The following is a 27,962-nucleotide window of genomic DNA, read 5'->3' on the forward strand; positions in this document are numbered from 1 at the left end:
TAAAAAGTAGGTTGCCTTTATTAGAAGCTGGGAAACCAAAACATTATCAACATCATTGTTGTTAATACTTTTGTTTGTCAGACCACAATATTGCCATCACCAGTATCACTTTCATAATCGCTTCGCACTTTTCCACAACATGCAAAAGATTCAAGAGTTCAGCGTTCCTTTTCCACACTACTGACAAAAAGCTTCTCCTCTCAGTCTGCTGTAAGAATCACAACTTGGCTTACATTTACATCGCCAGTACAACTGAAGGTAGAAAAAAACATCAAAAACAGTACAACAGAAGAAAGTGTAGAATGGATGAAAGAGGAGAAATTCACCATGCCATGTGCCTCTTGTGGGATGATGGAGAGGACCCTCGTTCAAGCCCTCGACTCTGAACTACAGAATAGTATCTTATCCTACTTCATTCAGTGTTCTCTGAGCTAAAGACAAGTATAAACAAGTTTTTTCTTATTTAGATCCAATCTTCTTAAAATGATATTAAAGGATCGGATGCCAATTCAGGACCTGAAGGTAGAAAAACACACTAACCTGCTAATGGACACTTGTTAAACTATTGAATGTGCTTTTGAACCAACTACAGGTTCAAGGGTCGCCTGGACACATCCAGGACTTGTTTGTATTGCAGCCTTGGGACGCATCAGAATTTCTCCTGACTAACAAATTGTAGATTTATGCTCCCAAGATCACAATAGCAGCCTTTTACTTGTATGCTTTTTTGACATCAAAATACTACTCATTGCAAAAAAGGACAATCTCATAAGTGCTGCACCTTATCTCTGAGTCACTAGTTTTGAGATCGTTTATGGCTTTGGATGCTCCGCAGATCGTACAAATTGTTGAATTGTGTTGAGTTCGCCTTGCTGCTTGCAGCAAAGCCCTAAAACATGAGGACAGGATACATTCTCAGGCCTCCAACAATGTTTTCAAAACCACGACTGAAACTGAACTCAATGGAAATTAAGGCATTAAAAGACAAATGAATGCCAGATATTTACTGAGCTGCCTACTTTTTTTTCCCAATCGTTTCTGAGCCTCGGTGCTTCATATCACTAAATTCAAACGTATCTGTTTTGACATAGTAATGGATGAACAGAAGGCTCAGAGAAACAGATGGATGAATACTAACAGTTAAGCTGATGGGACAAGGAGAGGGACAGAGAGGGAGTGAAAGGACAGGAGATAAGGGGAGGATGGCTGGTCCAACCATCAGGCAGAACAGATCGGATAGGGCCAACTTTTTTTCTTTAAAATCAAGATACATTTTATTTCTTTTCTTAAAAAACAAACATTACAAAAAAAATCTGAATAGAGAATTAAAACAATGAACCAACAGGAGAAAAAACAACATTCATTTTCTTAACTCTCGACAGAAAAAAGGAACATCTCTTCTTGCATTTCTTCAAATAAAAACAAAACAAAAAAAAAAAGATTTTGGGGTGCCTGGCACAAGGGCTTGAATATTTTGAAGCAGCCATGCAGGAAGGCGGGAACTGTGTGTTTAAAAAATGTGCGTCACTAGATGCGGTGCATCAGCCCAACATAAGACAACTGAAACCGTTTCACATCAGCAGCTAACAGAAAAAAAGCCCTCTTATAGGATGTGCCCCTACTTGAAGCATATACATTTAAAAGAGTAAATAAAAACACACAATCTGGATTTAAGGTTTGATAGTGGCGGTTTGAAATGTAGTGAACAATCAGGTGTGACACACCACTCAGAAAATCTACAGATCACACCTCTATATGCAAGAACGGGTCTAGAAAGCAGCCCCTACATGTGGGACGCCTTTTCACATGCTGTTTGTTCTCCACCATAAACCAGTTCGGAAAACCAGTAAAGTCTGAAACAATCAGTGTGACCTTTAAAAAGAAATTAAAAAATACTGTTTTATCTGACATAATAGATTTAAATGCTTTTAAACAGTTGTCAAACTTCTGCTGCCCTGTTAAAACATGTTCCTGGTTTAAAAGCGGAAAGTACCAAAGAGAGGGTAAATGCTGCGGCCACGTGGAGTAAATGTTGCTTTATGTTTACAGCGCTTTAGTTACTGATACAGAGAAGCTCAGAACAATCCTTCCCATGTGTAATCAGTAAAATAAACAGGATAATAACTGTGTGGCAGTCGTTTTGAATATTACAGGAGGAAATAAAGAAAAGTGTACTGGTTTGTTCAGGACGGATGTTACGAGCTCTGAGCTTGTGAAAAGGCAGATTTTTATCCGGGTTAACGCTACAATGCAGAATGGAAATGAAGACATGAAGGTGGGTAAGGCTGAACAATGTGACTCAGGTGTTTAAAGAAAAACAAATATTCTCAGAGACACTTTTTTCACATGAGAACAATGTCCTGCTTGAAGAGGGGAGAAGCACACCAAGTCCAAACCATTGAGCCAGGCCACCGGGGGGAAAAAAAAAAACAAAAAGGGGAAAAATTTGAACACAGAGCAACAAAAGAAAACAAAAATCGTTGAGAAGAGACAAAGAGACAGAGAGAGAGAGAGAGAGAGAGAGAGAGAGAGAAAAAGAGAGAAAAAGAGAGAGACATGGAGGATGGGCTTCTGGGGGTACCATCTTCTAGTCTTCTCCAGATGGTGCCTCCTCTTCTGAGCCGTCCTCCTCCTCTTCCTCCTCCTCCTCCTCATCTCCGCCACCGGCCTCCTTTGTCGTCTTGGGGGCAGGGGACGTCTCCTTCTTCTCAGTCTCCTCCTCTTCTTCCTCCAGGGGACTCTCTGGCTCCTCCTCTTCCTCTTCTTTGGGTGAGCTCTTCTCCAGGGCCTTGGCACTGGGGCGCCCCTTCCCCTTTCCTTTCATTGGGCTGGGGGTCACTGAGGGGGGAAAGGACAAGAAAACATCACTTAAATAAAAAAAACTTTACCCTAAAAATGTCTGAAATCCAGTTAAAAGTATGTATTACATTATAAATGGTTGAATTACAACTGTTTAAAGTGTAGATTTAACATCTCAGATCAAATCTAACCAAAGTGCCCATAGTTAAAGCTCTGCTCCTTTCAGTCTAATCATCAGGTTAATATCCGTCACACCAGTAGAATCAACTTAGGTTATACTTTAAGCTAATGTGCAAATACTGATGGATATTAAGAACCAGATGAGAATAAAGCATTTTAGGTCCAAACTTTCTAAGCTCATGTGAAAAAATGTTAAATCAATCAACATCTTTTAATTTTATGTCTTTTTTGGCCCTGTATAATGGAGAGGGAATCAATAAGAGTATCTATAAATATCAGTTTTAAAAAGCATCAGTATTAATCCTAAAACAGATATGCAATGTTTACTTCCACTGTCCTATTAAATGGAAATAAATCAAATGAAATTACTGACTAAAGTACTATTTGCATGGGACCACTATCACCTGTGCACCTCTGGTAATCTGTGAATCCCTCCCAGACATCAGTATTTGGTATGGTGCATTTGCACGGGATAAGTGAAGTCTGTAATGTACTCAAATTTAGACATTTTTGAGGCAAATGTAAAGGTGCTGCAGCAATAAACATGCACTGTAACTTAAATTAAAAAAAAATGCAGTGGTGCACACACTGTACCCTGCAGGTGATGTTTCCTTCATGTGTCCTATGCAGACCCTTTCCAATAGGCCAGTGGTTCCCAACCCTTTTCCTCAGCCCCCTTTTCCTCAATTTACTACTATTTAAACTCTGATATTCTGAGTTTGATTTCTTGTAAATATACAACTAAATAATCTCAAAATTGCACCCTTTAAATTACATACATGGTAGATTCAGAAAGGACTGAAACATAGACGTCCTGCATGATTACCAGAGGTCCCTAGGTAATACTGTCCCATATGACACAAATCCACATGTATAAAGACATGGAAGTGTTTTAATCTGCATCACATATTTATTTGGAATAGTCAGCCATTTCAGTTAATACTTTAAAGGACCTATTGGTGACTTAAACATGCATTTTCCCTTTGTAGTCTGACCTTAGACTTCTTACCTGTGGCCTTTAGTCGGGGTTTGGGGCTCTTTTTCTCCTTCCTTTCCGGTCTTCCCCTTCGAATCACCTTCTTGCCTCTCTTCTTGGAGTGACCATAGTCGCTGTCATCATCGTCCTCCACCATAAAGTCCTCATCGCTGCCGGACTCATCAGCTGCACACAGAAACACATTTGTTTGTTTAGTTTTAATTACACACAGAAGTCCTAAAGCATGATGACTCTGATTATTGAGAAATGCAACATTAACTTGTAGTTAAATTTGTTACAAGGTCTCCATTTTTTACAGATTGATCGATTTTAAACAACTTAAAGAATTAAATATTGGCACTAAAAAGTATAAAAAAGTGTTTTAATCTGATAAAACAGAGAGAAAAAGTGAAACAAAATAAACTATTGTGCATAAAAGGCATGACTCTTTACTGATTGGGGTATTCTTAATATTTGTCTTCCTTCAGGGTCATGTTTTTTTTAGCAGTTTTGTTTAATCTGTTGCTGTCCATGTGGTACTATGTGTTATTTAGACCTTTCATGTCCAGTCTGCACTCAATCAATCATCCCTCGTGGGATTAATTAGGTTTTAACAGACTGAATGGTACTAAAAGGCAATCCCTCACATTTTTGCAGGACCTTTTAAGGCGTGCTGACTGCTGAGCTCCAGACAAATGGTTATCCGATGTGACGAGCACATTTGCCTTTAAAATCTTTGAGTGTTGATACACAGTCTACATTGCAGTCTGTTGTTTGTACATACGGTCCATGTAGGGTTCCTCCTGGTCCTCGTGCTCTTCATCCTCGCTGCCTCCATCACCAAGCAGGATCTCCCTCTGTTTGGACACAGCCTTGGAGGCGGCTTGACGCACTGTACGCTTTCGACTCACTTCCCTTTCATCATCGCTGTCATCTACACAGAGAAACACAACATATTTTGAAAAAGAACAGGCACACTGCTACCTGAGAGGGTAATGTGCTGCAGAGTCTTTGACAGGTTTATTTGCAATCAGTGAGGTATGGATTTGACCCACAGCTGTCTCCAACTAGAGTCAAGACACATTAAGACACTTTCCACAACTACAGGAATGTGTGATATCCTAATATTCACTAATTTCCTGCCTTTCCCCCTTTTCTTCAAATTATGCATGAAGACAGAAGCAGATCTCTAACAAATGTGAAATATTTTCTCAGTTCATCATTTAATTGTTTCTGCCTTGCTTTCAAATCCCCAAATCAGGTTTGTTTGTCGAGATCAATCATTTAAAAACCTGAAATAGAACATAATTGGCCCTCTTTTTATTGATCAATGGGGTCAATTATTGAGCTGGTTGTTGGCTTATTTTCAGTCTGCTAAAACTGCCAAGTTATTGAAAATCCCCCTTTTGGAGACTGTGTTAAAAAAATCATGTCTGATGAAGCTTGCAGTATGTTTCATAAACAACCCCGGCCACCAGGGTTGCTAGTTAGCAAAAGGAGACTATTTTTAGAGCAAGTTCTTCCAAGTTATTGCTTGGAATTCTTTGTGTGAGACAGACTTATGCATGTATGCCATTCCATCCATTAGGGTTTTCCTGCAGCTTGCATTCATTAACCAGTGCTGTGCTCAGTTAACCAGAATATTCTAGACTAGTAGAAGAGGAAAGGATCACAACACCTGTAAACAGCACCAAAATTCTGTCCCCAACTGTGTGGATAAAGGACATAGTAAGTGTTTTTCATAATTAACAGATGCATCATATTTGCAGAAGTTAATCGTTCATTTAGCTGCTGATGAGGCGGAAATCTGAAGAAAATTACTGTGGCAGTATGGATCAGCCACATTAATTATTCTAATTAAAACACAGCGCTGAAAACCTTCACAGAACACAAAGAAAAGACGTATACTTGATGAACATATTGTTAAGACTGTCATTAGGATGGCATGGAGTCAACATTAATCAGTCTCAGCTCAGCAGATGACAGTGATTGATCGACCAGGCGTATCAATCAAAGACGAGTCTCGCAGCAATAAATCAAAACCCAACGCCACGATTTAAAGGAACGTTGGAGGCAAACAACTCAATCAGTCACAATCAATTTGGGATATGAGAGGAATAAATAAAGAGCATCATTCAGATATTTACATAGATACTTGGGTAAAAAAAAAAACTCATTTTCTACAGCTAAAGCTCAAACATACTCTTCTAATCACAGAAATATTTTTTTTTATTCTTTATCATGTTGAATAAAGTATTTTTAGTTGTCCTTTCATATGCCACTGGGATATGCATTCAGTAAACTGCTTCAAATTGTACTTTGATTTTATATTCAGGTAATCCTGAAAAAAGATTGTGAAGGAGGGTGAAGTACTTCTTTTCAAAATACAAATGGTGTTTGCAAAAGTGCTGGATCAAATTAAGAGTGAAGAGTTTAGAGATATTTGGGCTCAATTATTCATCTCAGATTTATTTCTTAGCCGTATTTATTCTATCTATACTTATTTCGAATTGATTACATTTTGCAAGGTATTAGCTTCCCATATGAAATGCCCGGCTGTCTTCACCATCATCAGGGGGTCATAAGTCAAACTCTGAGGTTAGACTTTGTATGGGACCTCTAGTAATTTCTAGTCCTCCCCAACTAATTGACCATGTCCGTAATTTGTGGAGTAAAGATTCCAGGATAAATTACCAACCATATTTCAGCTCCCACAGAAGTCCACAGATAAAACTAATCCCATGCAAATCTGAATCTCTGTAATTTAAGATGGTAACTCTGTTTTTTACATTCTGTGCAGTTTTTCTTTTTGCTTCTTTATCTGATTAAAAAAATATTAGAGGAACATTGAGATTGTTTAAAAGTTTTGACATATATGTTATTAATAGTGTTTTTCTTTCATTTAATTTCTGCTTGTGTTTAAAAATTAATTTATTTTACTTATTTAAACTCTGCTGTCCACATGTGCATGCATGCAGCGCTGTTCCCTTAATATGCACGGTGCTTCAGCTCTGCTGCTTCTCATTAGAAGTGCCTGATCTTATTTCAGTTTTATTTAGCCTTAAAATTCATGCATAACACAATCAACAATTTGGAAATGTGCTGCTCAACATTCAGTGATTAGGCTACAAAATTAGCATGCCCGCAGCATCAACTGCATAAAAACTGTTCAAAATGACAGGAAAGGCTCTAAACTCAACCTGGTCTTGGCCTGGTCGTTTTCTGTTTCACAAGCCAGGAAGAAGCCACTACCTACGCTACGTTCCTCAAATGCTCGGCCCCTTGGGCCCTCAGTAGCTGTCTAGTCTGGAACGATGTGGTTCTTTTTTATTGGTAAAGCATCAATAACAGTAACTTTAGATCTTTTCCCATCCAGTGGCTGGTAGAGCCTTGTTCTGTGTTTCATTATGGTGGAGCCATGTGGCTATAATGTGTACTGCAGAAATATTAGTAAATGTCACATTGAATACTGCAGCAAAGACACTAGGGCTAGGCAATTAATCACAAATTAGATTAAGTTAAATCGCAGCATGGCCTGTTGCCATTTTCGAATCGCAGAAAGTGCAATATTTCTTTTACCTGAAATTTGTGTCAAGATACCAGTTTAAAACTTTTTTTTGCAGCAGAGATATCATGCATTACATATTATGCAATCATTCAAGTGCCCTATGTTTTTACTACTTTCTACTACTTTCCTCATTTTTGTATATTTTTCTTATGATATATGAGAATGACATAATTATTACTCCCTTTAATACAAGTCATATCCAACTGGCAATATGAGTCAAAATTATCACAGTTTGATATTTTTTCAAAATTCTTAAGCCCATTTAATCGAATATGACTTATTGCTTGTGTTTGCTGGAAAATATATGAGATGAGGAACTTTAGAAATAATTGCATCATAAATCACGATTGCAATACTGGGGAAAAAAAATCGCAATTACATTTTCTGAAATTGTTCAGGCCTAAAATACACTGTGAAAACTCATTTGACAACCCCAAATAAATAAATAAATAAATAAATAATCAATCTCCTGCGACCCAACTTTTGGTCCTGACCCAGGCTATGGGGATGAATGCTCCATCAGAAACCCTGGTTAATAGAATGTTTACAAAATCATCTGCAGAATGAGCACATTTTTGTACTACAGAAAATTAAAATTCAGTGTGTATTTTCATTGCTGCAGACTTGTAGCAACTTCATATTTCCTTCAGATATTTTTGTAAATTTGAGTATATTACAGGCTTCACTTAACATGTGAAAATGTACCGCATCTAACAGTCACATCAGGGGAAAATTCACAAATAATCAGGCCAGGTGATACTTGTCCTGTGCGAATAGTACGTAAGACTATAAAGATTAAAATACACCACTGAGCAATAACTCAGTTTCATCAGATTCAATGATTTTTTAATAATTAATTTTGACATTTTTGGTTTATTCACTATGTTTAATAGCAGACACTCATTAAATCACATGGGTAGATGTGGAATTTAACTAAAATTGTTCTTGTAAATATTCAGATTTAAATGATTGTATAGAAGCAGGTAATTGCAAAAAACAGAACAAAACAAACAAACAAACAAACAAAAAAAAAAACAGTATGCTCAAAGAAGTACAAACTGAGTTGATACCTGCAGCCCGTTTTCTTTTAGGCCCCCTCTTGCCAGGCTTCTCTGCCTTGGCTTTCTTTGCTTTTTTCCCTCTTTTCTCTTCATAGTCACTTCCTCCATCCTCATCTTCCTCCTCTCCAAAGTCATTGTCCTCTTCCTCACTGCCAAAGTCATCTGCAGCAGCAACAAAGAGGGAAGTGGGTGAGCTGGCTCTCTTCTACATGTAAACATAAGACTGCAAAGCTACCTTAATCATAGACTTACCTGCTGAATCATTTTTGGATTTTGAAAGCTTGTCATCAGACTCCTCACTGAAACAAAGGTTGAGAAAAACAATCATTAGTAAAGGAAGGTTGAACAAAACACACAGATCTTTAACTACATTTAATCTAGTAATCTAATTCTTTAAAAACCCAGAGTCAACCTCCAGATGACTACGATAATTTCAGGAGTGAAGTTCTTTACTGGCAGCATTTTGTGTTATAGCTTTGTTCATTTTTCCTAACAAAAAATGACCTCTGCAGCATTTAATCTCCCAGACTGGACACTCACATTTCTGGAATATCTGAATACGATATATAGAAACCAAAATATTGTTTGGAGCTCTGTGTTCATTGCAGGAAACTCTCATTGAGCTGCTGACCATAAGCTACCTCTTAAGTTGTTTTACCCGAGTCCTCATCTGCACTTGTCCTTTAAAGTGTCTCCATCCGGATAAATCTGGATTAGATCGTACCCTGATGAGCTTTAGCCTTTGTCACATACGCGTCTCTGTTACTCAGGTCACAAATCTGACCGGGTTACATGCAATCAGAGGCTGAAGTGGTTTATTAGAGCTTCTTAGCATGATACAATCAATAAAAACACTCAAAAATACAGATGAATGAACCTCGCTGGCAATGAGACAGGTGTTTAAATGCTGCCATTATCACAAATTATATTTACTTCTAACACAAACTGTCAAAAGTAAGAAGTGACTGAACTGTGCTTGTACATCTAGCAGTGTTCTCTTCAATGTAAGAACGCATCAGCAATCAATGTTCATCGTTGTCTGATTAACAGTTTATACCTCTGGCAACAGAGGAAGATTCCCTCTAACATGTGGTGTTAATGTCTTCATTTCTCTCTCCCTGAGTAGCACTTTTTGTTTGATAAGTCTCAGTTCCACAATAGACTATAATGTGGCTGTACTGACACTTAATTTAGTGGTTTTCTCACCACAGTGTGAAAGTGTTTGGAAAAGTAATGACATCATGATGACGATATTCAAAAAGTAAAAAAGTCAAGCTCTGCCATGAATCTCCTTAAAAAAAGAAAACTTTTACATTGCTGTTTTTTAAAAACTAAGTTTAGTTCAACATTTCCTGATGCATTTCAGTAAGTGAGAGAATCAGAACACTGATTTATCATACCGTGTGATAAGACTGCAGCTAAAATCTAAATGTTTGATCCATAACAGTTTATTAGCTGTGTTTCAATACAGATAACTGTTCACAGAGAAACTATGTCATTAGAATACCACTGATATGAGCTGGTTTGTCATGAGCTAACAAAGTCTAGCCTTTTTATTGTTGCTGACATAAAACATTTACCTGAATACTGCAAATCCAGCTGAAATGTAATGGATCAGTTCAGCTCAGACAACAAATCTGCTACAAATGGGAACCAGAAAACTAAACAAAATGAAAATCAGGACCCCGGTGTACCGATTCTGCATGAGATGTAGAATCTAGAAATAGACTATACAGTGAAAAATAGTTGGAAAAGATCAGCTCATCCTTAAGCGGGGTACACACATAAGGATTTTCTAAATCTTAAGAGATTTTTTATCTGTTAGAGACCCCACACATGAAGATAAAAAATCAGGCATTGAACAGTTTTGATCGTACTGTGTGTGGTGTGCTCCCATAATGTCAACACAGCACACCACACACACCATGATTCTGTCCCACCACTGATCTAGAATCTTGTCCTCCAAGCCAGAAATCTTGCGTGATCACACGTGATCTAACAAAAATGAAGAAGAAACATAGCAACAACCGGAAAACACAACACGCAACATGGAAGAGGACACACAAGAAGAGGGAAAAATGGTGTTCTTGGGACTATTTCTAAAAGAAAAATCCCAAACTGAAAAAAAAAGAAAAGACTGTGGAGAAAATCCTGGAGACAGCGCGAACACAGACTTTATAGTCTCCTGAGCAAGCTAGAGGTGAGTTGTTGTCAAATGAAGCGAATGGCTGGTGTTATTAGCCTAGTAACACTAAAGCTTAAACGCAACTTAGCTAAATAAGGGTGTACTCACACTAGGCCATCCGTACTGGGCCTGGGCCAGTTTCAGCCTAGAGTCTGGTACGTTTGGCCAGTGTGAGTGCAATTGTTCCGTGCTTCGGCACGGCATGCTTCGCGGCCCCGGCACGGATGGATGAGGTGGGCCTGGGCACGGCACGGATGCAAATGAAGGAGCACAAGCGCGGGAATGTGACGTAGCGTGAAGTAACAACAAGAGGACCCGCCTCAGAGAGCCCACCAGGCAGCAGCTGCATGCTAGAGACAGCAGCAGGACAAATTCACTCTTACCACACCTCAGACCACAGGATAATCTTATGAAACATAAGATAGTCGGGCTAATGCCGTCCTTGGTTGGGAAGGGGGAAAATCGGGACACAAACAGCCTGATTATTTCGATATGTGTACCCCGCTTTAGAGTACCTAAACCCTAACTTTGTTTCAGATGAACACCTATGAGTATGGGCATGTAGTAGTATTATTTATCAGTTAGGGCCAAAATCTTAGCACAGAACATTTACGTTATACATACGGTGTTAGAAATATTCATGCTGGCCTCTACTGGTTGAAACCCAGCTACTGCATCTGAATGTTTGTAATGGCTGATCTGGTGCCAGTTTTCACTGCTCACTTTTCCCAAGACTGTTCACTTCAATAACAGTGGCAAGGATTTGCAGGAAAACACAGGCCCTACTGATCAGGAATGTTACTGCTTTAGAATTGTGAAAATAACTGTTTTTCCTTAACATGACTGATCATATACTAATTTTTGTCTTGTTCAGGACCATTGTTTTAAACTCAGGTTCTAAAGTTACGGCAGCATAGACTATGATGGCGTAGTTGATGGAGACACAATGGTGTGAGTGGATGTGTTTTACCTCACACCTCAGCTGAGACTCTGCAGTTTACCTGCTCTTTAAGAAAAGTGTGACAGTATTCGACAAAATGAAATCAATTCCCTTCTCTGAGCGTTTTTGTATCTTCTCAAAATTGACAAAAAAGTGGACTCTAAGTTGCAGCATACAGTGACGATGATAGTTCAGAAGTGCTGGGCCATGGTCTGTGTGAATTTACATAGAGTTGGATGCCTGACTCTGCTGGTCACTTGTCTCTTTTTGATCACACCAGCGCACCACAGGGTTATTTACCAAACCATTACTCCTGCTTTCTTTAAATGCATGATTATGGCCCAATGAGATGTGGCAGAGCAAGCCTGGTCTGTGTCACTACACATCACAGTTTCTACTGCTCAGCAGAGTGGCTGCTTACAACTAAGGGGGGAATTTTCCACAATGATGGCTTAAGGAGTGATTGTGGTGTTGTACGTATTAGGATTTAATACAAGTATAATAGTTGCACCTGTATTTAGGTGAAAAGCTACAGCATTTCTGTCAGATTTGATTCACAACGCTGATGTGTTTAAGGCTTGTTGGTTGGCAGTGTAATTATATTAAACACATTAATAGATGATTGTTTTTGCACCAGTGATCTGATGTAAATCTGATTCAACTTAGGATATAATGGTATTTTACTGGACCACTAAGCCTTGATTGCAATACTAATTAGCTCAGATTATATTGATTTTTGGTTTGAGAAATGTGAGTTTCCATCTCTATTTCTACAACGAACCAGCCAAAAGTCTGGAAATCTGTAACAGATAGCTTTGTAAAAACATTCACCTGATAAGCCTTACCTTTAAGTATAAATTTAAGCTTGTATGAAACAGAAAGTTGAAGCAGTGTACAAATCCAATACAATAGGGTATCTACATTTGTACAAGGGCCAGCTTTTACTAGAAGGGTACTCTGGGAATTGTACTTTTGAATAAACTTAAGATCTTTTTTAGACTGGTCTAATATATTTTTGTTTAAATATTTTTATCTTCTTTAGAATTTGTGGGCTTTAACAGTGAGCTCAGTTCCTGTATCGCAGCCAGCCACAAGGGGGCGAAATATTTTAGCTGAATATTCTGTGGCTCAATCACTAGGTTTGACGTTAACATGCCGTGTAGTGATATGTGAAAAACCCCAGCAGGAAAATTGCTTTCCCAAAATGCCTGTAGCTTAAAGTTGACATAGAAAATGACCGTTTTTATCATGAATGGACTGGCAAAGATGTGTTTAACAAGCATCATAATTGCTAGAAACGGCTGACAGATGGATTTCTGAAAAACGGATGACACAGAGTCATTCCTGATGAAACTGATTTAATCTCTATTGTTTTGGAGCTGTTGTAATAGCTGTATGGAGTTTGTTAAAAGAAGAAGAAGAAGAAAAAGAAAATACAACATATTGTTCTTCTGCATATTTTCTGAAATTGATAATGTTCTGGGGGTAGGACGGGAAAATGTGGGGGACTTGATGCGTCCCCTGTGCTGCCAGTTGGCTATGCTTTTGCTACATAATTCTGGAAATTGCTAATGTCAGACTCCATTGTCGTCCATCAACAGTGATATTGGTCACTGTGAATTCCCCCCAAAACCAATAAAACAACTCCAGGTGTTATGTTTTATTCAAATTGATTTCCAACTTCAGGGTCAAATTCTTTTAATTTCTGCACATTGATACCTCAGATTTATGTACAGCTTCTCAAAGATTCAAGCGGAGACCCTCTCTGCTATTTAGTTTATTAAAATCTAATCATAACTGTACATTACCTGTCATCCTGTGAGCGCTTGTGCTTGGGCTCACGAGGGGCTGTGCGCACCTTCTTCGGCTTACTGTCACCATACTCCTCATCTGGGGAGAAAGGACACGGCGTTAGTTTTTGACTCATGCAGCCAAATACAAGGACAGGTTCTGATCAGCTGTTGGTCTCACACAGGGCACTACTTTTCTTAGTAAAAATTAGATTTTAAAAGTCTTCTGTGCAGATCAGTTGTAAAACACAAAAGCAGCTGTGTGTTATGAGATACGAATGTAATAATATTGGGGTTGTAAAGTTCCTTCGATGCGGATCAATGCACCAATTGGTCGATTAAAGATCAAATCAAATGCAATGTAAAACATCTGTCTTTGTCATCTTTAGAGTAAGCCTTTATTTTGAAATCTGTACTGAACTCACGATTAAACCTCTCCGTCCAGCTGCTTTTCATGGGAATTTGAACAATTCCAGCGGCAAGCAGACAGTTGCTAACCACAGAGTGAAGAAGATATTTACTCTCTTGGTGGAAAACTACTGCTGTGCTGAAATGTTTTGGAAATATTGTATTTTGTTAGCCTCACAGAATAACTGCCTAAGTCATATTTTTAGGTTTTCAGAAAAAAAACACCTTGTGTCAAAAACATAGGATTTTTTAATTCAAACTGTAATTAATAGATGCCTCAGGCATATAGTAATTATGGACCGTAACAAGCACTCTGATTGGCTGAGGATAATGGCAACAAGGCACAATGAATCAGCAGTGTTAGGAGAGTAGAGTGAGGCAGATATCACAATTAGGACAAAAAATGACTTGGGCTTTGCTATGAGGCTAACCATTTATATTTGTTCTTGTCCTTTCAGCCCCAACATCTAAGATCCTTTATGGGTAAAAGACGATCGCTGTACCCACCATCTAAAACAGGCTCTAAACAGAGAAAAAGAAGTCTGCTGTAATGTGCCTGCTGGTAGTCCTACCTCACATTGTGAATATCATAAATAAAAGCAGGGCAGTAGCTATCTCTTTTTCTTTTGTCTATATAATATAAGGGCCTCTCTGTGTCTGATAAAATGAAACTTTGTCCTAGGGCTGGCCAATATGGTTAAAAATTTGATCACCTTTTTTTTTTTTTTTTACAAAAAAAAAAAAAAAAAAAAACTATTAACGATTTAAACCCTGTTTGTTTGCTTTCAAGTGAAAAAGAACATACCCAAACAGGTTTCTTTCATTTTTATAAATAATATGCAACAAAATTAAACTGAAATCCTTTATAGGTTAAGTGTAAACTTCAATTTAAAAGTGTACTATGGGGATTATTTACAAGAAGATTCAGGCTTTGAAGGTTTTTGTCAGCTTAAGAAAAAGACTGGAAGTAATGCTAATGTCCCTATATATGCAAGTTTACAAGACCTTCAGACCATTATTGATCATTCATGTATTTGTATTTGATTGCTCTTTCTGCCCCAGATAAAAATGTTGGCAAGCAGACAAAAACAACATTAAATTTCTAGTTTTACCCAAAGGATTCAGAGTGAATATGATTATTAAAATTGAGCATTTTTTAAAACTTTTTTTTGTTTGAGGGGAAGCTTTTCTTGAGTTGAGAACACTGGTTACACAGGAGCAATGTTTAAGGATTGTTTTTATCATGTTGTTTACAGAGTTTCCAGAACGAACATAAAATTAAAGCTTCTGACGGTATCTTTTCCTCTTGGAATTGCGACAGTAAAGTTTAACAGAAAATCTTGGTTTTCAAAAAAAAAAAAAAAAAAAAAAAAATAATAATAATAAATAAATAAAAATAAAAATTATTGATTTATTGTCCAGCCCTACTTTGTCTCAACTACAATCCTTCATTGCATCTCCATGTATCACAGATTTAATTCTTATAAAATCTAATAACATGCTTCAGTACTACATAATGAACTACACAAAATCTGCTTTTAAGGAACCACATAAAGAAGAAACAGGTATTTTTAAAGAAATTTAAAAATAGGAAAAAAAGACCCATGACTGCATCATGATTATAAACTGGGGCATCAAAATTAATCAAAATGCAGAAAAAGTGTCTGGTGCAAAAAAAAAAAAAAATCTAAACACAAATAATGGTAGATTATATTATTCATTTAAAGGTATCAGTGGCCCTTAATGTTAAATGATATTTAAAGATTGCATTTAAAATGAAAATGTCAGACATGATCAGCAATCAAATTGTCAAAACATTAAAATAGTTGTTTTTAACTTTAGGGAAAATGCAACAGGTTGTATGAAATGGATAAATTACATGGCAAACCCCTAAATCTATATATAAATCTGTACTGTTAATATGTATAATATATGGACAGATATAAAAGTTACATTTTTAATTGTATTGTTACCCTGTTTTGGACCAAAGACTGTCTTCTACTTATTGTATGTGTTCTCCTAAAATGCATCTATATCATATAAAAGTGGCAGTATTATTTTTACAGAAAGGTTGCCCTTCTTTACTGAGAAACAGTGGGAAACCTCCTCAGCCTCTCTTACCTGCATCATCAGACTCGTTGAATTGTGAGTAGTTCACCACCTTCCTGTTCCTGTGAAAAGGTGCACACATTGCATCAGATTACATTCACACACAACTGAGCAACTTCACTGCCTGCGTCAGATTCGAGGCACTTCAAAGGCACTGGGGAGTAAGGTTAACAACAAAGCTTACTTAAACAGAGAAACATGTCAGCTTTGCACTGCTATGACTGAATTGTGTTATTTGGTTTGAGCAGTCTCAGGCTGTTGCTTGTTGGGGGCGCTGAACTGGACACTGGTCTACCTTCTACAGTTTCCAGGGCTAATTTGGCAAAGTGAATGAAAAACGCTTCAGGTGACAGCAGCAATCTTGAGATCTGGTGACACACACCTCTAAAAGCAGAACTGGTGCAAAGTAAAACACTAAAATCATCCTTTATACTATCTAACTGACATGTTGTTCTTTACACGCAAAACAAAGTCAATTTAAAGTATCATAAAAGAAACAGAGAAAAACAACAGTTCTTTGAAATTAATCGTTTCACATTGAAGTTTCTGATAGTGTTCATCCTGAACAACTACAACAGGGCCATGAAGATTATTTACAAGACCTGCATGGAAAACCAGATCCTGGACAAGTCAAACATCACAGTTGGAAACATCACTGTAGCGTGTGGCAGGAATGGGAAGTGACATAAGAACGAGACAAACTTTTTCAGGTGATTGGATTACATCTGCAGGCACACGTGCTCACACCACAGCAACGTCCACATTACTCTCTGCACACATTCACACCTGCATCAATAAAATCAGATAAAACTTTTGCAACCAACTTGCATGTGCAGTCACTATAATGTATAAAAAAACGAAGTGTTCCAGTCTAAAAATACAACTCATCGATGCATCATGCCCTTTGACTTAAAAAAAGATTCTGTGGAAAAGGGAAAAATGTGTCTTTATCTTCATGCATAGACAAGTATTGGATGGGTTATTTTCAAGAGTGTACGTAAAATAGTAAAATACAGGTTTACAGGTTTCTTTTGCTCCCTTTGTGTCTTAAAGAAAACAGCTTACTGTTGTACTTTAGGGAGGTGCATGTTTAGCTGGCTAAACGGTTATATTAGAATCTAGGGGTGGGCGCTGAATACTTTTATAGGTACTGACCAAATTCCACCTGTACTCCCAAGTATTAATTCACGTAAAATCAAACAGCACCTGAACGTATCCTCGTGACTGTGAGTGTGGTAAAGTAGGGGATTTTCCATGCCGGACACAAACGCAGCAGAGAGCGTAATGATGATGGCAGCAGCTTATTTAATCAACAAAGCAACATGGCTAACAGAAGGTTGAAAATATGGCCTTGTCAAAATGCGATGCATATTACACTGCGATATCTGTGACCTAGAGTGCAAGGCTTAACATAGCAATACTTTAAACTGGAGGAAGCACTGTGATGATTCAAAGCAGTGCCGGCTGCTTCCTTCCCTCTTCGCTCACCCCCTTTTTCTCTCCCTCTCTCACAACGAAACCTCACTTTAAACACCATGATTTGGCCGTTTATCTTCTGGATATAAACCATGGAAACATATCAGATAAAAGGCACAACTTTGTTCTCCTGGTCACCTAACAGACACTGAATTAAGCTCAAACATGCCTAGGAACGCTACGGATTGCCTAGTGTGAGTGCGTCCTAAAAGTTGCTCTCCATCTCTCCAACTTGACACAGCTGGTGTCGTATGAAGCTCTCCGTCAGGAGGGATGGATCAAGTGGTATTTTTAAGAAGCAACAGAGCCACAGGCTCATCCTCACTACTTATTTTCATCGCAGTATGAAACAATTTGCCACATTTTAGGAATTTTTGCAGAATACAAATGGAACGCAACAGACTTGGTGTGCAAGATTCTGTTGCACATTTTTTTTTGTTTTTTTGGATTAAGGCTAAGTTATGCTCTCCGTGTAGACGGTTGCAGGATTGACTGACCGGTGTAGAGCGGGCTCTGTTCTGACATGAGAAAGCTGACATGTTATTGTTGTTGAAAAAGAACTGCATGAGGAGGGAAGATGCACAGAGCATGTATTTCACGGTAGAATTTTTTGTTCTTAATTTTAATTTGTATTTTGCAATACTTTATATAGCCTATAGTTTATTTGACTGAAACTTCTTCTCCTTGCATGGACCCCAACACACTTTTTTTTCAAGAGGGGAAAGGAGGAGAATAAGAGGTAATGGGGCTGGCTTATAATTAGTACACTATAAAGAAAAACCACAGGGTAGTTAAAATGTTGGAGTAATTTGTAAAAACATGTATGATGGTATATCACAAATGGTGTTTGATGCTGTTATGATAATTTGATATTTAATAGTGTTGTGATATTGAGAAATAAATATCTAAAATTCAGAAATTTTTAGACTTTTTTATAAACAAAATAAAAATTTTTATCCTGTATACACACAAAAGTACTGGAAATTGGTACCGTTGTGAAACAGAATCGATTTGAAGATACCAGGAAACAGCAAAGGTACCCATCGCTATTCACATCTGTTTGTAGTTGGCACCAGAATTAAAAGTTGGTTAATCTAAATATTAAAAGTCTTTATCATTTCAGGTTCACACTCCCAGTCAAACACTATCTTAACTGCAACACAGCCACCCATCACCAGTGGCCAGTAAAGCTGGCCACCTAACGACTTCTACTGCATTAACACAATACGCTTTACGCCAACATAAACAACCGCTAACTGTTTTAGCACACGTAGCACCCTGTGGGAACAGTGAAATTTCTGATCAAGAAAATAGAGGTAAAGCTGTCTAGAGGCTGTGTCAGATTATTCTTACGTAAAACCGAGGTACTGTGTGACTATACTCAGCTCAGCAATGTGTGGTTAACCTGCAAAAGCATCAAAGCCTGGAGGTGCTAGCACTGCTAAAGTTAGCCACATTCTACAAACCAAATTCCCTTTTACTAGGGGTGCCATTTGCTGTTGCAGAATGAAGTTAATTTACAGATTATTGGTCTCCTTTAGCTAATTGGAAATTAACTTAGGAACTTCACTATTCTATTTGATATCCGAGAGGCACGTTTTAGGGAGAAATTTGCAAGAAAAAAAGGGCTCTTACTAAAAAATAAGCCATTTCTATCATTTTACCATGACTTTAAAAGCTTCGGCAGACTTTCAGAGCAGGTCTGAAAATAGAATGTTTAATTTCATTCAAGTATTGAAATGCTTAATTCTGTGGAATATAAATTAAAAAAGGGTCATAGTACCAAAAAACAACACTAAGCCATATTAATTAATCCCTTTATAATTTCAATTATGACCCTGCCCTTTGTCTGTATTGTCAAACACAACTCCCAGTTTTAGTCCTTGAGAGAAAAACTTAACAAGCTGCTATTACTGTCCCATTATCTATCTTCTTTTATTTTAATTTTCAATGCACTACAAGGGCAGAGCAGAAGGCCACACACAGTGAACAGCATGAAACTAGAAAATTGTTGATGCTTTAGAAGGAAATTACCATGAAACAATCACTACTTTTTGTTTTAACAACTTTGGTTTATTACTCACAAAAATGCTACAGTCAGCCCTCTGTTCACAACATGCTACTATAGAATCAATTGAGATTTGTCTGTATCAACCTGTAAGAATTGTAAAACTTTATCAGTAGAGTTGTAATAAAAAGCCTGGTGAACATCATCATTTAAAGAATTAATTTACCAATTTTCAAACAGCAGTGCATTAATAGTAAGTGTATATGACATGCACAATGATCAGTGTGTCCCTGCCTTTACTTTAAACAGTAAGGAGAAATCCCCTCTCATGTACCCTTCAAATCTCCACCGGGCAGAGTGGCTCAGATGTCTGTAGACGTCTATTAGACTACAACCTGTACTTCCGCGTTTTCTCTTAGCCGACCTGCTGCTCGCCCACAGAGGGTTGAGTCTAGGGCAGCGCTTCATTAGTCCAGGTTGAGATCGTCTGCTGCAACCACCAGGAAACAAATACGGCAGAAAGCAACGTGGATATGGATTAAAAAGAATTTAATAGCGACAGTAATGTTTGACACAGACACAGAGCTGCTGCTATGTTCCCTGATAACGAGTGACGGACAACAGCATGGGAACGAAGAGTGCAGTGCTTCCACTGTAGCCTATGCGCCATGCCACAGTGGTAAAATATATAGCATAGCGTGAAGTTTAAGTGTTACGCTGCAGTTAATATCATCGTTTCATTTTTACACAGAGACCACCAGTGTAATGATGCATCCAAACACTGCAGCAGTCTGTCTGTCCGTCATGTTTCATCTAGTCATTTTAGGGCCACTCAGAAGCACAATAATGCACCTCTGATAAAGTTCACATGAAATAATGACTGATAAATATTACAGCACACAGATAATGATGCAACCTGTTCACCGTCTTATGTCGTCATTGTCTTTTTATTGCTGTTTCCCCTCTCCTGTGTAAATGGACAATGAGCTAAAATCCACTTTAGCAGAAAAAATCATGTTTAATCTTCCAGGATGTTATATTTGTGTCCATATTATGTATTGACCTAATTAAAAACAGTATTTGAAAGGGATGAAACAATTTTATTCATGCTGCTCTTCTTCCTCTGTCTCTTTAGACATCAGCAATTAGTCTGAACTTAACTAATTTCAGAAATGTTTTTGTTATCAGAAAAACACCTGGAAACAAAATCTACAAGTTAGCGTTATATGGCAAAGGTTTATATTTCTATCATAAAGGCTATGATATCACTAAACGATGTGTCTGATGGTACAGTTTGACTGTTGTAGGCCCATGTTTTCACTGTTTAGACTTATTACATTGCAATTCAGAAAAGACATTACACTCCTGTTTATATCTCATATGAACCGTTTGTCTTGTGTCTTCACAACTCACTGCCCCCCCCCCCCAAAAAAAGAAAAATAACAAAAATAAACTCTTCACTATCCCCCCTTCATTAACATTAGGATTTCTCTTTATTTTTGTACATCAGCTGTCACTCTTCTGTCTCTATGTTCTTCACATAGTTAGGCTATAAATAAATATTTATTATAGCCTAACTGTAGTTTAGAAGTAGCAGCTTTGCTGCAACATAAATGAGCTGTGGTTTTTATAACAGCAGTGACAGAATAAGTGCTTGTAATCTTTATTAATTTATTTTAAATAAGCTTCAAAATCATAAAATACACATATTGAGGAAAATGTATGAAATCAGAGGCTTGTAGCTTTTATTTATCCTAAATTAGATCTACATTAGTCCCAGGTATCTGGTTACAACAAACAGACAAGGCACCTTTTCCCTCTTTGACAGGACTGCACATGGACACCTGTTTATGTTTACATTCAACTGGCCACACCTATCCAATAGGAAACTGCCTGGGAGCGGCCTTGGAAGGCAATGAGCCCAGTGCATTCTGGGTGTTAGAGTATATGAATCCTTTGGCTGAACTGACCTTTGTCATGGAATATCTTGGGCTATGAGGCACCGATTTCAGAAATTTTTTCATCTTTACATTGTGTAGACATTGTAGAATTATCACAAGCCAATATCTCTACCGGTAAATTATTCCTTTAAGTTGTGCCAAAAACTTCTGGGGGCTCAACTTAAATAGTTATCACAACTACTCAGGAACACTCTCCTCAAACAGTTTACCATTTCATAGCAAACTGGATATCAGCTTTCCTTGGCAGAGAAGGCTCTGCTCAAAATATACTCCATGGATTAATCAAGCAGCATGCTTTGACTTTCCATGGAGTTCATGGCTAGAAACCCCCATATGTAGATACATGATAAGCATACTGCATTAAATAAATTAGTCTAGAAGTAATTAATCCACAGTAGCATGAATCTGAATAAGAGGGTGCAACAAGCTTTATTCTATGAAGGAGGAAGCTGGGGTGGAGGAAGCTAGGCTTTGCCAGCAACAGCAGCAGTGTGGTGCCTCAGCATTAATGCATGTGAGAAGTGCGTTATATTTATATACCCTACCGTGTTGGGAAAAAGAGCTGTGATTGGCTGTAAGAGCTGGATGGCGATAATTGAGATCAGCTGGCCATCAGCTGATCCTGGCCGGGCGTATGACTAGCGTGTCCTGCATGAACTGACGTTTGTTAGTTGAGCTAAGTGAGATATAGCGCATTAGCTATGAGCACGTTAACTAAATGACAAAGAGAAGTATGAAGCTGGGCCCTCAACACAATAAAGCTGTTACTTAACTACTTTAGGCTGGGCCCTGATATCTGTTTTTACAGTGTACTTCACCGACAGACAGCCAAGGCCTTGTCCACATGGAGATGAAAACGATGTATTTTTGTTTTGAAAACGTTTTCCTTAAACACGGGATTGTTCAGGAAATGTCGCTAAGTGCAGAATCACTTAAAAACACTTAAAATGACTTAAATATACAGTAGTATATATGCCAAGCCTGTAAGTGGCGCTGTAATGCTGCCACGGAAATGCGACAAAAAGAGAGAAGAAGATTACGGAGAATGCGTATAAAGCTTTTGTGAGAATAACATCTGGTGTATGCTGTTCTCCTGGACCATTTGTTGTTCTTGGTGGGAGTAAAAGAGCATCACGTTTGCTGTAAATCCATAATAAGCTCAGTAGCTTCTGCAGCACGAAGCCCTGTAATCCACCAGAGTTGTTTTGGCTGGGCCCGTGCATGCGGCTTAAGTGGACTATGCTTTGCATGACGTAACTGTGTTAACAAAGATGTGGTTGGCTGTCGTCACAGAGACGAAATGGTAGACGTATACATATTTGTTCACTCTGGGGCCGGGTTTAAAAAAAAAAAAAAAAAAAAAAAAAAAAAAAAAAAAACCTTGTACAGCCTCCCAAAACACTGTTTCCGAGTGGATGAAACACCGATACGACAAAAAACTTTTGTATATACTCCTGAATTAGTCTCTGTGTGGATGGGGCCTAAGTTTCATCTTTTGTCTCGATTAACGTACCATGATGGCTTTCTGTACATGCAATCCATCAGCTGAGGATCTGTGGTTAATATAGTTGACATATAGTTATTGAAAAAACTGCACTTTTCAGCTGAAATAAAGCTGTTTACTGCTTAATCCCTACTGGTTCCCGTCACTCATCCTTTCTTCAACTCAGCAGCTAGAAAAGCAGACTTGCGCTGCATGTATCACATGCATGGCCTCGACAGTCCATCAAGTGAGGGTACGGGTGTCTGGAAATGCAAACTATTTTTTCAACCAAACTGGACCGCCTGGTGGAAAAGCAGCTTTAGACAAGGGACTGTACGTTCAAGTCTTATTTTAGTTTTCATCTTCTCTCTTGGGCACACAGCTTCAGAGAAATGCATTTAATTATTATCTTTTTAACATTTATCTCATATATAAAAGTGTCAACAGCCTGAATCTATGGAGAAGTAGAGATGCCCTGATTGTGAAATTTAGGGCAGATGCCAAAAACCAATGTTTGTTGGTGTGTGTTTTCTTCTTAATGATTCTTTTGCTGTAACACTCCTCATATGTCAACATTTTCACTCACATTTGACCATGAAAACAGCCCAAGTTTGCCAAACAGGTCAATTTTTCTGCCCAGTAAAAAAAAAAAAAAATGTATAGGATGCAGCTGCTAGATATATCAGACATCAGTGTGAAATGTATCAAACACAACAGGTAAACACTGAAAACTGATATCTGTTTATGCTACAAAATTTGGTCAATGGATGGATAAACCAATGCATCTGTGCATCCCAGTAGAGAAAAATACACAAACAAAAATGAAAATCGAAGTAAAAAGTTGTTTCCTGGTTGATGATTCTCAAACCTCTATGCATTTTTTACAAACTTACTTTTAAGTGTGTAAAGAAACATTCATTTTACATTTTGAAAAAATGTAAAATTATGAAGCGTTCATGTCAGTTTTTGTATGCGTAATGCTTATTAGCACAGCCTTTCATCCATGCTGCACACTCCAGAGGTGTTTTTATGTCTGTGTGCATGGCAAGAAACAACTCACATGAGTCAATCTGGGATCAGCAAAAAACATCTTAAATCTAGGAGAGGACCTGTTAGACAGGGTAAGGGCCAAGAAGGCAAAACATTAGCCCAGTGCTACTAAACCCCGTTCAACCAAAGAGCCAAATTGTTAACAAAATACCTTCGCAAAAGCCCCAATTTAAAAGGTGAAAAGTGGCAAATATTTGTTTAAGTGGTAATAAAAATAAGTTAAAGTGGTGAAATGGTCATAAAGTGGCAAAAATGGGTGAAAGTTGGCAAAAATTGATTGAAAAATAAGTTACAGGTGGCAAAAATGAGTAACTCAAATGGGCAAAAGTGACAAAAATGGGAAAAAGTGGCCTTCAATGGCAAACAGCAGTTTCAGTGTGCAAGAAGGGACAAAAAATGGCAAAAAGCAAGATAAACAAGACAAAAATTGGGGGAAAATGGCAGAAATTGATGATAAAAACAAGTGACAGGTGGCAAAATGAGTAAAAAGAGACTAAAATGGACAAAAATTGGCCAAATGGTCAAAAACTGGCAAACAAGAGGCAGAAATGGGAGAAAACTGGCAAAATGGGGAGAAAAAGTGAAAAAAAATTGATTTAAAAATGAGTTTCAGGTTGCAAAAATTGTCAAAAAAAAAAAAAACGGTACAAATGTGGCCAAATACTAAAATGGACAACAGTGGCAAAATGGGAAAAAGTGGCATTCAATGGAAAAAGGCAGCTTAAATGGGTGAGGAGGGGCAAAACAGCAAAAGAGGGGACAAAATTCCAAATAGTAAAAAGCAAGACAAAAAAATGGTGAAAAGGGGCAAAAGAAGTGGCAAATTTGGGATTAAAACGCTGTAAAAAATAGATCAAAAGTGGCGAAACGGGAAAATTGCAAATAATGGAAATATACAAACAAAAAATAAAGGTTGACAATTTAAGCCAACTGTGCAAGAGTGGGAAACAAAATGATTAATTTTGCTTGCAATGTAAAATTTCTGAGGTTTAATTTCAAGTTTTTAAGTTTTCTGGGGTAAAAATATTTCAAATAAACACATAAAAGAGCCAGAAATCATCGCAAAGGAGCCACATGTGGCTGAAGAGCCCCGCGTTGAGTATCACTGCATTAGCCATTTCAGTTCTCAGCTGGTCCATCAACTCACCTTCAGTGCCAAAGTTGAATGTGTGTCAAGTTATGCATACAGTGTAGTAGCAGGCAGGACTTAAGTTCCAGTGTGTGGTTTCATTAAACAGCCTCATTTTAAAATGCTAACTAGAGCACTCATCCTACACTGTAATTTAAACTGCTTTTTCTATGAAGTATGAAAGTAACAAAAATAAATTATAAAGGTGAAGGTTAGCCTATATAAACTCATGCAAATTAAATATCATATTAATAAATATGCATTTGAATAAAAAACTGAGGAATTGTTAACTCATGTGATTTATTTCAGATGTATTTGATGAAAGTTGTTTCAATTCCATGAAAATTGTGGCAGATATTATCATTTTTATAGTTTTTCATTCAACATTATAGGAGAAAACATTTTTACCATTAAAGGAAAGGGGCCTCAAGGTTGAAAGTAACAAAGTAATGATTAAATTAGGCCTGAGTGATAAAAATGTGATCTAACTTAAAAGGAATAAAAATGCATGTGAATTAAAACATTACTGGATAAAATTGTTTGTGAATGAAAAATAAAGTTAAAGTCCAGTGACTATTTACAAAGTTTTATTATTTGCTTATGTATTTTATGTGACTTTAAGTTTTTAGTAATTATTTTATCATATTTTTTTATTTTTACTTCAACATTTTATTCCTTAATGTTTAAATCCATGTGCAGTATTCTATGCTAAAAGTCAAATCACATCTGTTACATCAATTTTTATCATCACTTTCAGTGACTTCGCCCTTAAGGCCCCTTTCGTAAAAGAAAAAAGGAAATAAAATCAAAATTATGAAATTTGCCACTTTTATAAATCAAATTGTAACAACTTTAATCAAACCAACCTCAAAATAAAAAAATAGTTCTTTATTCATAAGTTCATGTTTAATCCAAATGAATTATCATTTCACTGATTAATTTGCATGAGTTTTTATCACTTCCCCTTTTATAATTTAATTTTTGTTACTTTTTCCCTCCATATTTTTCATGCTGATTTTCTTAGCTTAAACAAATTTGGTTCAAGCTCAATCCCAACAAGTGTCATCAACACAAGGGTATTTTTTTTCTCAATACATTGCAGATTTATAATTACATTTAAACCAAACCTTCATGGTTTTCATACAGCCAACACAAGAATTTAGATAAAACATGAAATTTATTTTCAATTTTCACCAAATGAAGGAACATAAAGCTCTGTATGAAACATTCAGTGAAATGGGGGTTACCGCCGGGTCTGGGGAGCTGAAATGCATGAGCTCTGATAGCATAGCATGGCTTGTATCACCTTTAAAGGACGTTTTAATATTAAATAGCCTTAAGACGTCTCATGTAATATAGTCACACTGGAGTCTTGCATTGGAGGGGGTGTGGCAACTTTGTTGTAGCTCTCCGCCCTCCTGTGACATCAGGCAGCCGTGTTAATTTACTGCCAGCGCTGAAAATGTAGATATCCGCGCTCCCTTTTTTCTGCACCGACATTTTCTCCAACAAATGCACGACAGTTTTCGCTCTGGAAATCTAAAGCATATGCTTTATTGGGAATTAAATGTGACACAAAGAAGACTACTGCCCCGACATACCTAGTCTGCGCGGTAACAAGATCAAATCCGGAGGCCGACACCACCTCCTCCGCCGTCGTTTTTTTTTTTTTAATCAATTTTGGTGGGGGGGTTGTAGCGCTTCAGAGACTCCCCTGTTTGAATGGGTAGCCATATTCTCATTCTCAGTCTGAGAGGGAAAATGTTATAAGGCCTGCCCTAAGTGAGCCGTAAAACATAGCTGGTTAAATCACACCGCCTAATTTTCCGCTTGGCCTACATAGCAGCCAACAATGCACATCATGGATCCACAGAAAAAGCATGAGAGACACGACACAGCGGCGGGCTGCACAAGACATGGCGAACAGTCCACACCGCTGGGATCCATGTTAGAAAAAAAAGAGGGTGCACACACGCAAGAAGGAAACACACACGCACACATTCCCATTATTTTTTCATGAAATAAACAGATTCCCAGCTCATAAAAAACAGCGTGGTCGAGCCGTGCATGTTATTTGCAATGGCTGCCAGCACAGTGTCGTTATTAACTTACGGAAAGCAGTGGACAGAATTAGCACACCTACCTCACTGGTCTTGACATTTTGCAGGAATACTGTAGAGGTTACGGATGTAAGAAAGGGGGAGAAGAAAAAGCACGGGGGAAAAAAAGAAATATAGATTCCCGCTCTGCAAACACCGAGGGGGAGCTTCGTTGACGCACAACTCCGCCGTCCGAGCAAGAGCGTGAAAATAAAAGTAGGGCAGCGACCTTTCCTCCTCACGCAAATATTCTTAATTTTTTTACCTTCAGCTACTCAAAATGGTGAATAAAACAAACTGAAACTGCAGCCTGTGTGCAACCAAACCCCGCGGCCTTGAGGGGTGGTTCCTCTCGGAGAAGCACCGCCCCTTCAGAGCCCTGAGAGGAGCAGCAGACCAACCGGCTTCTCCTATTGGCTGATTTGAACGTCCATATTCCTTCCTATTCGAGGGCTTAGCCGCTTGTCCGCACACTTTTAGCATAGAGTACTCCTCCTCAGTTAGCAGGCTCGGTTGAATTATCACTGTGAAGAAAACAAAAAGAGGCCCTCAGGTTTGATGCAAACATGGAATTTAGTTTGGGTCCTAAAATGAGCCGAAGGCAACATTGCAATTACAGTTTACAAAATACACAGAGATCATGCATATGATGATTAAACTTAATATCTCTCAGTTATCCTACTGGCAGTGCTGATAACTGAGACCAGCCTTCTTCTGTTTCACCTGGCAGACAGTTGCAG

At 37.9% G+C, this 27,962-nt stretch overlaps 1 protein-coding gene across 1 annotated transcript; it reads right to left on the reverse strand.

The window, feature by feature from the left end:
- nucks1a (nuclear casein kinase and cyclin-dependent kinase substrate 1a) lies at positions 1–27,562 on the reverse strand. Its single transcript, XM_041783511.1, has 8 exons — positions 27,267–27,562; positions 16,029–16,078; positions 13,518–13,599; positions 8,837–8,883; positions 8,594–8,746; positions 4,740–4,889; positions 3,989–4,141; positions 1–2,838 (listed from the first exon to the last, which is right to left on the reverse strand). Exons 1-8 carry the CDS (start codon positions 27,281–27,283, stop codon positions 2,588–2,590), a joined length of 903 nt encoding a protein of 300 aa, XP_041639445.1. The 5' UTR covers positions 27,284–27,562; the 3' UTR covers positions 1–2,587.
- Between the last annotated feature and the right edge of the window lie 400 nt (positions 27,563–27,962).

This window comes from Cheilinus undulatus, linkage group 3 (genome assembly GCF_018320785.1).
Source record: "Cheilinus undulatus linkage group 3, ASM1832078v1, whole genome shotgun sequence".
Classification (NCBI taxonomy): Eukaryota; Metazoa; Chordata; class Actinopteri; order Labriformes; family Labridae; genus Cheilinus; species Cheilinus undulatus.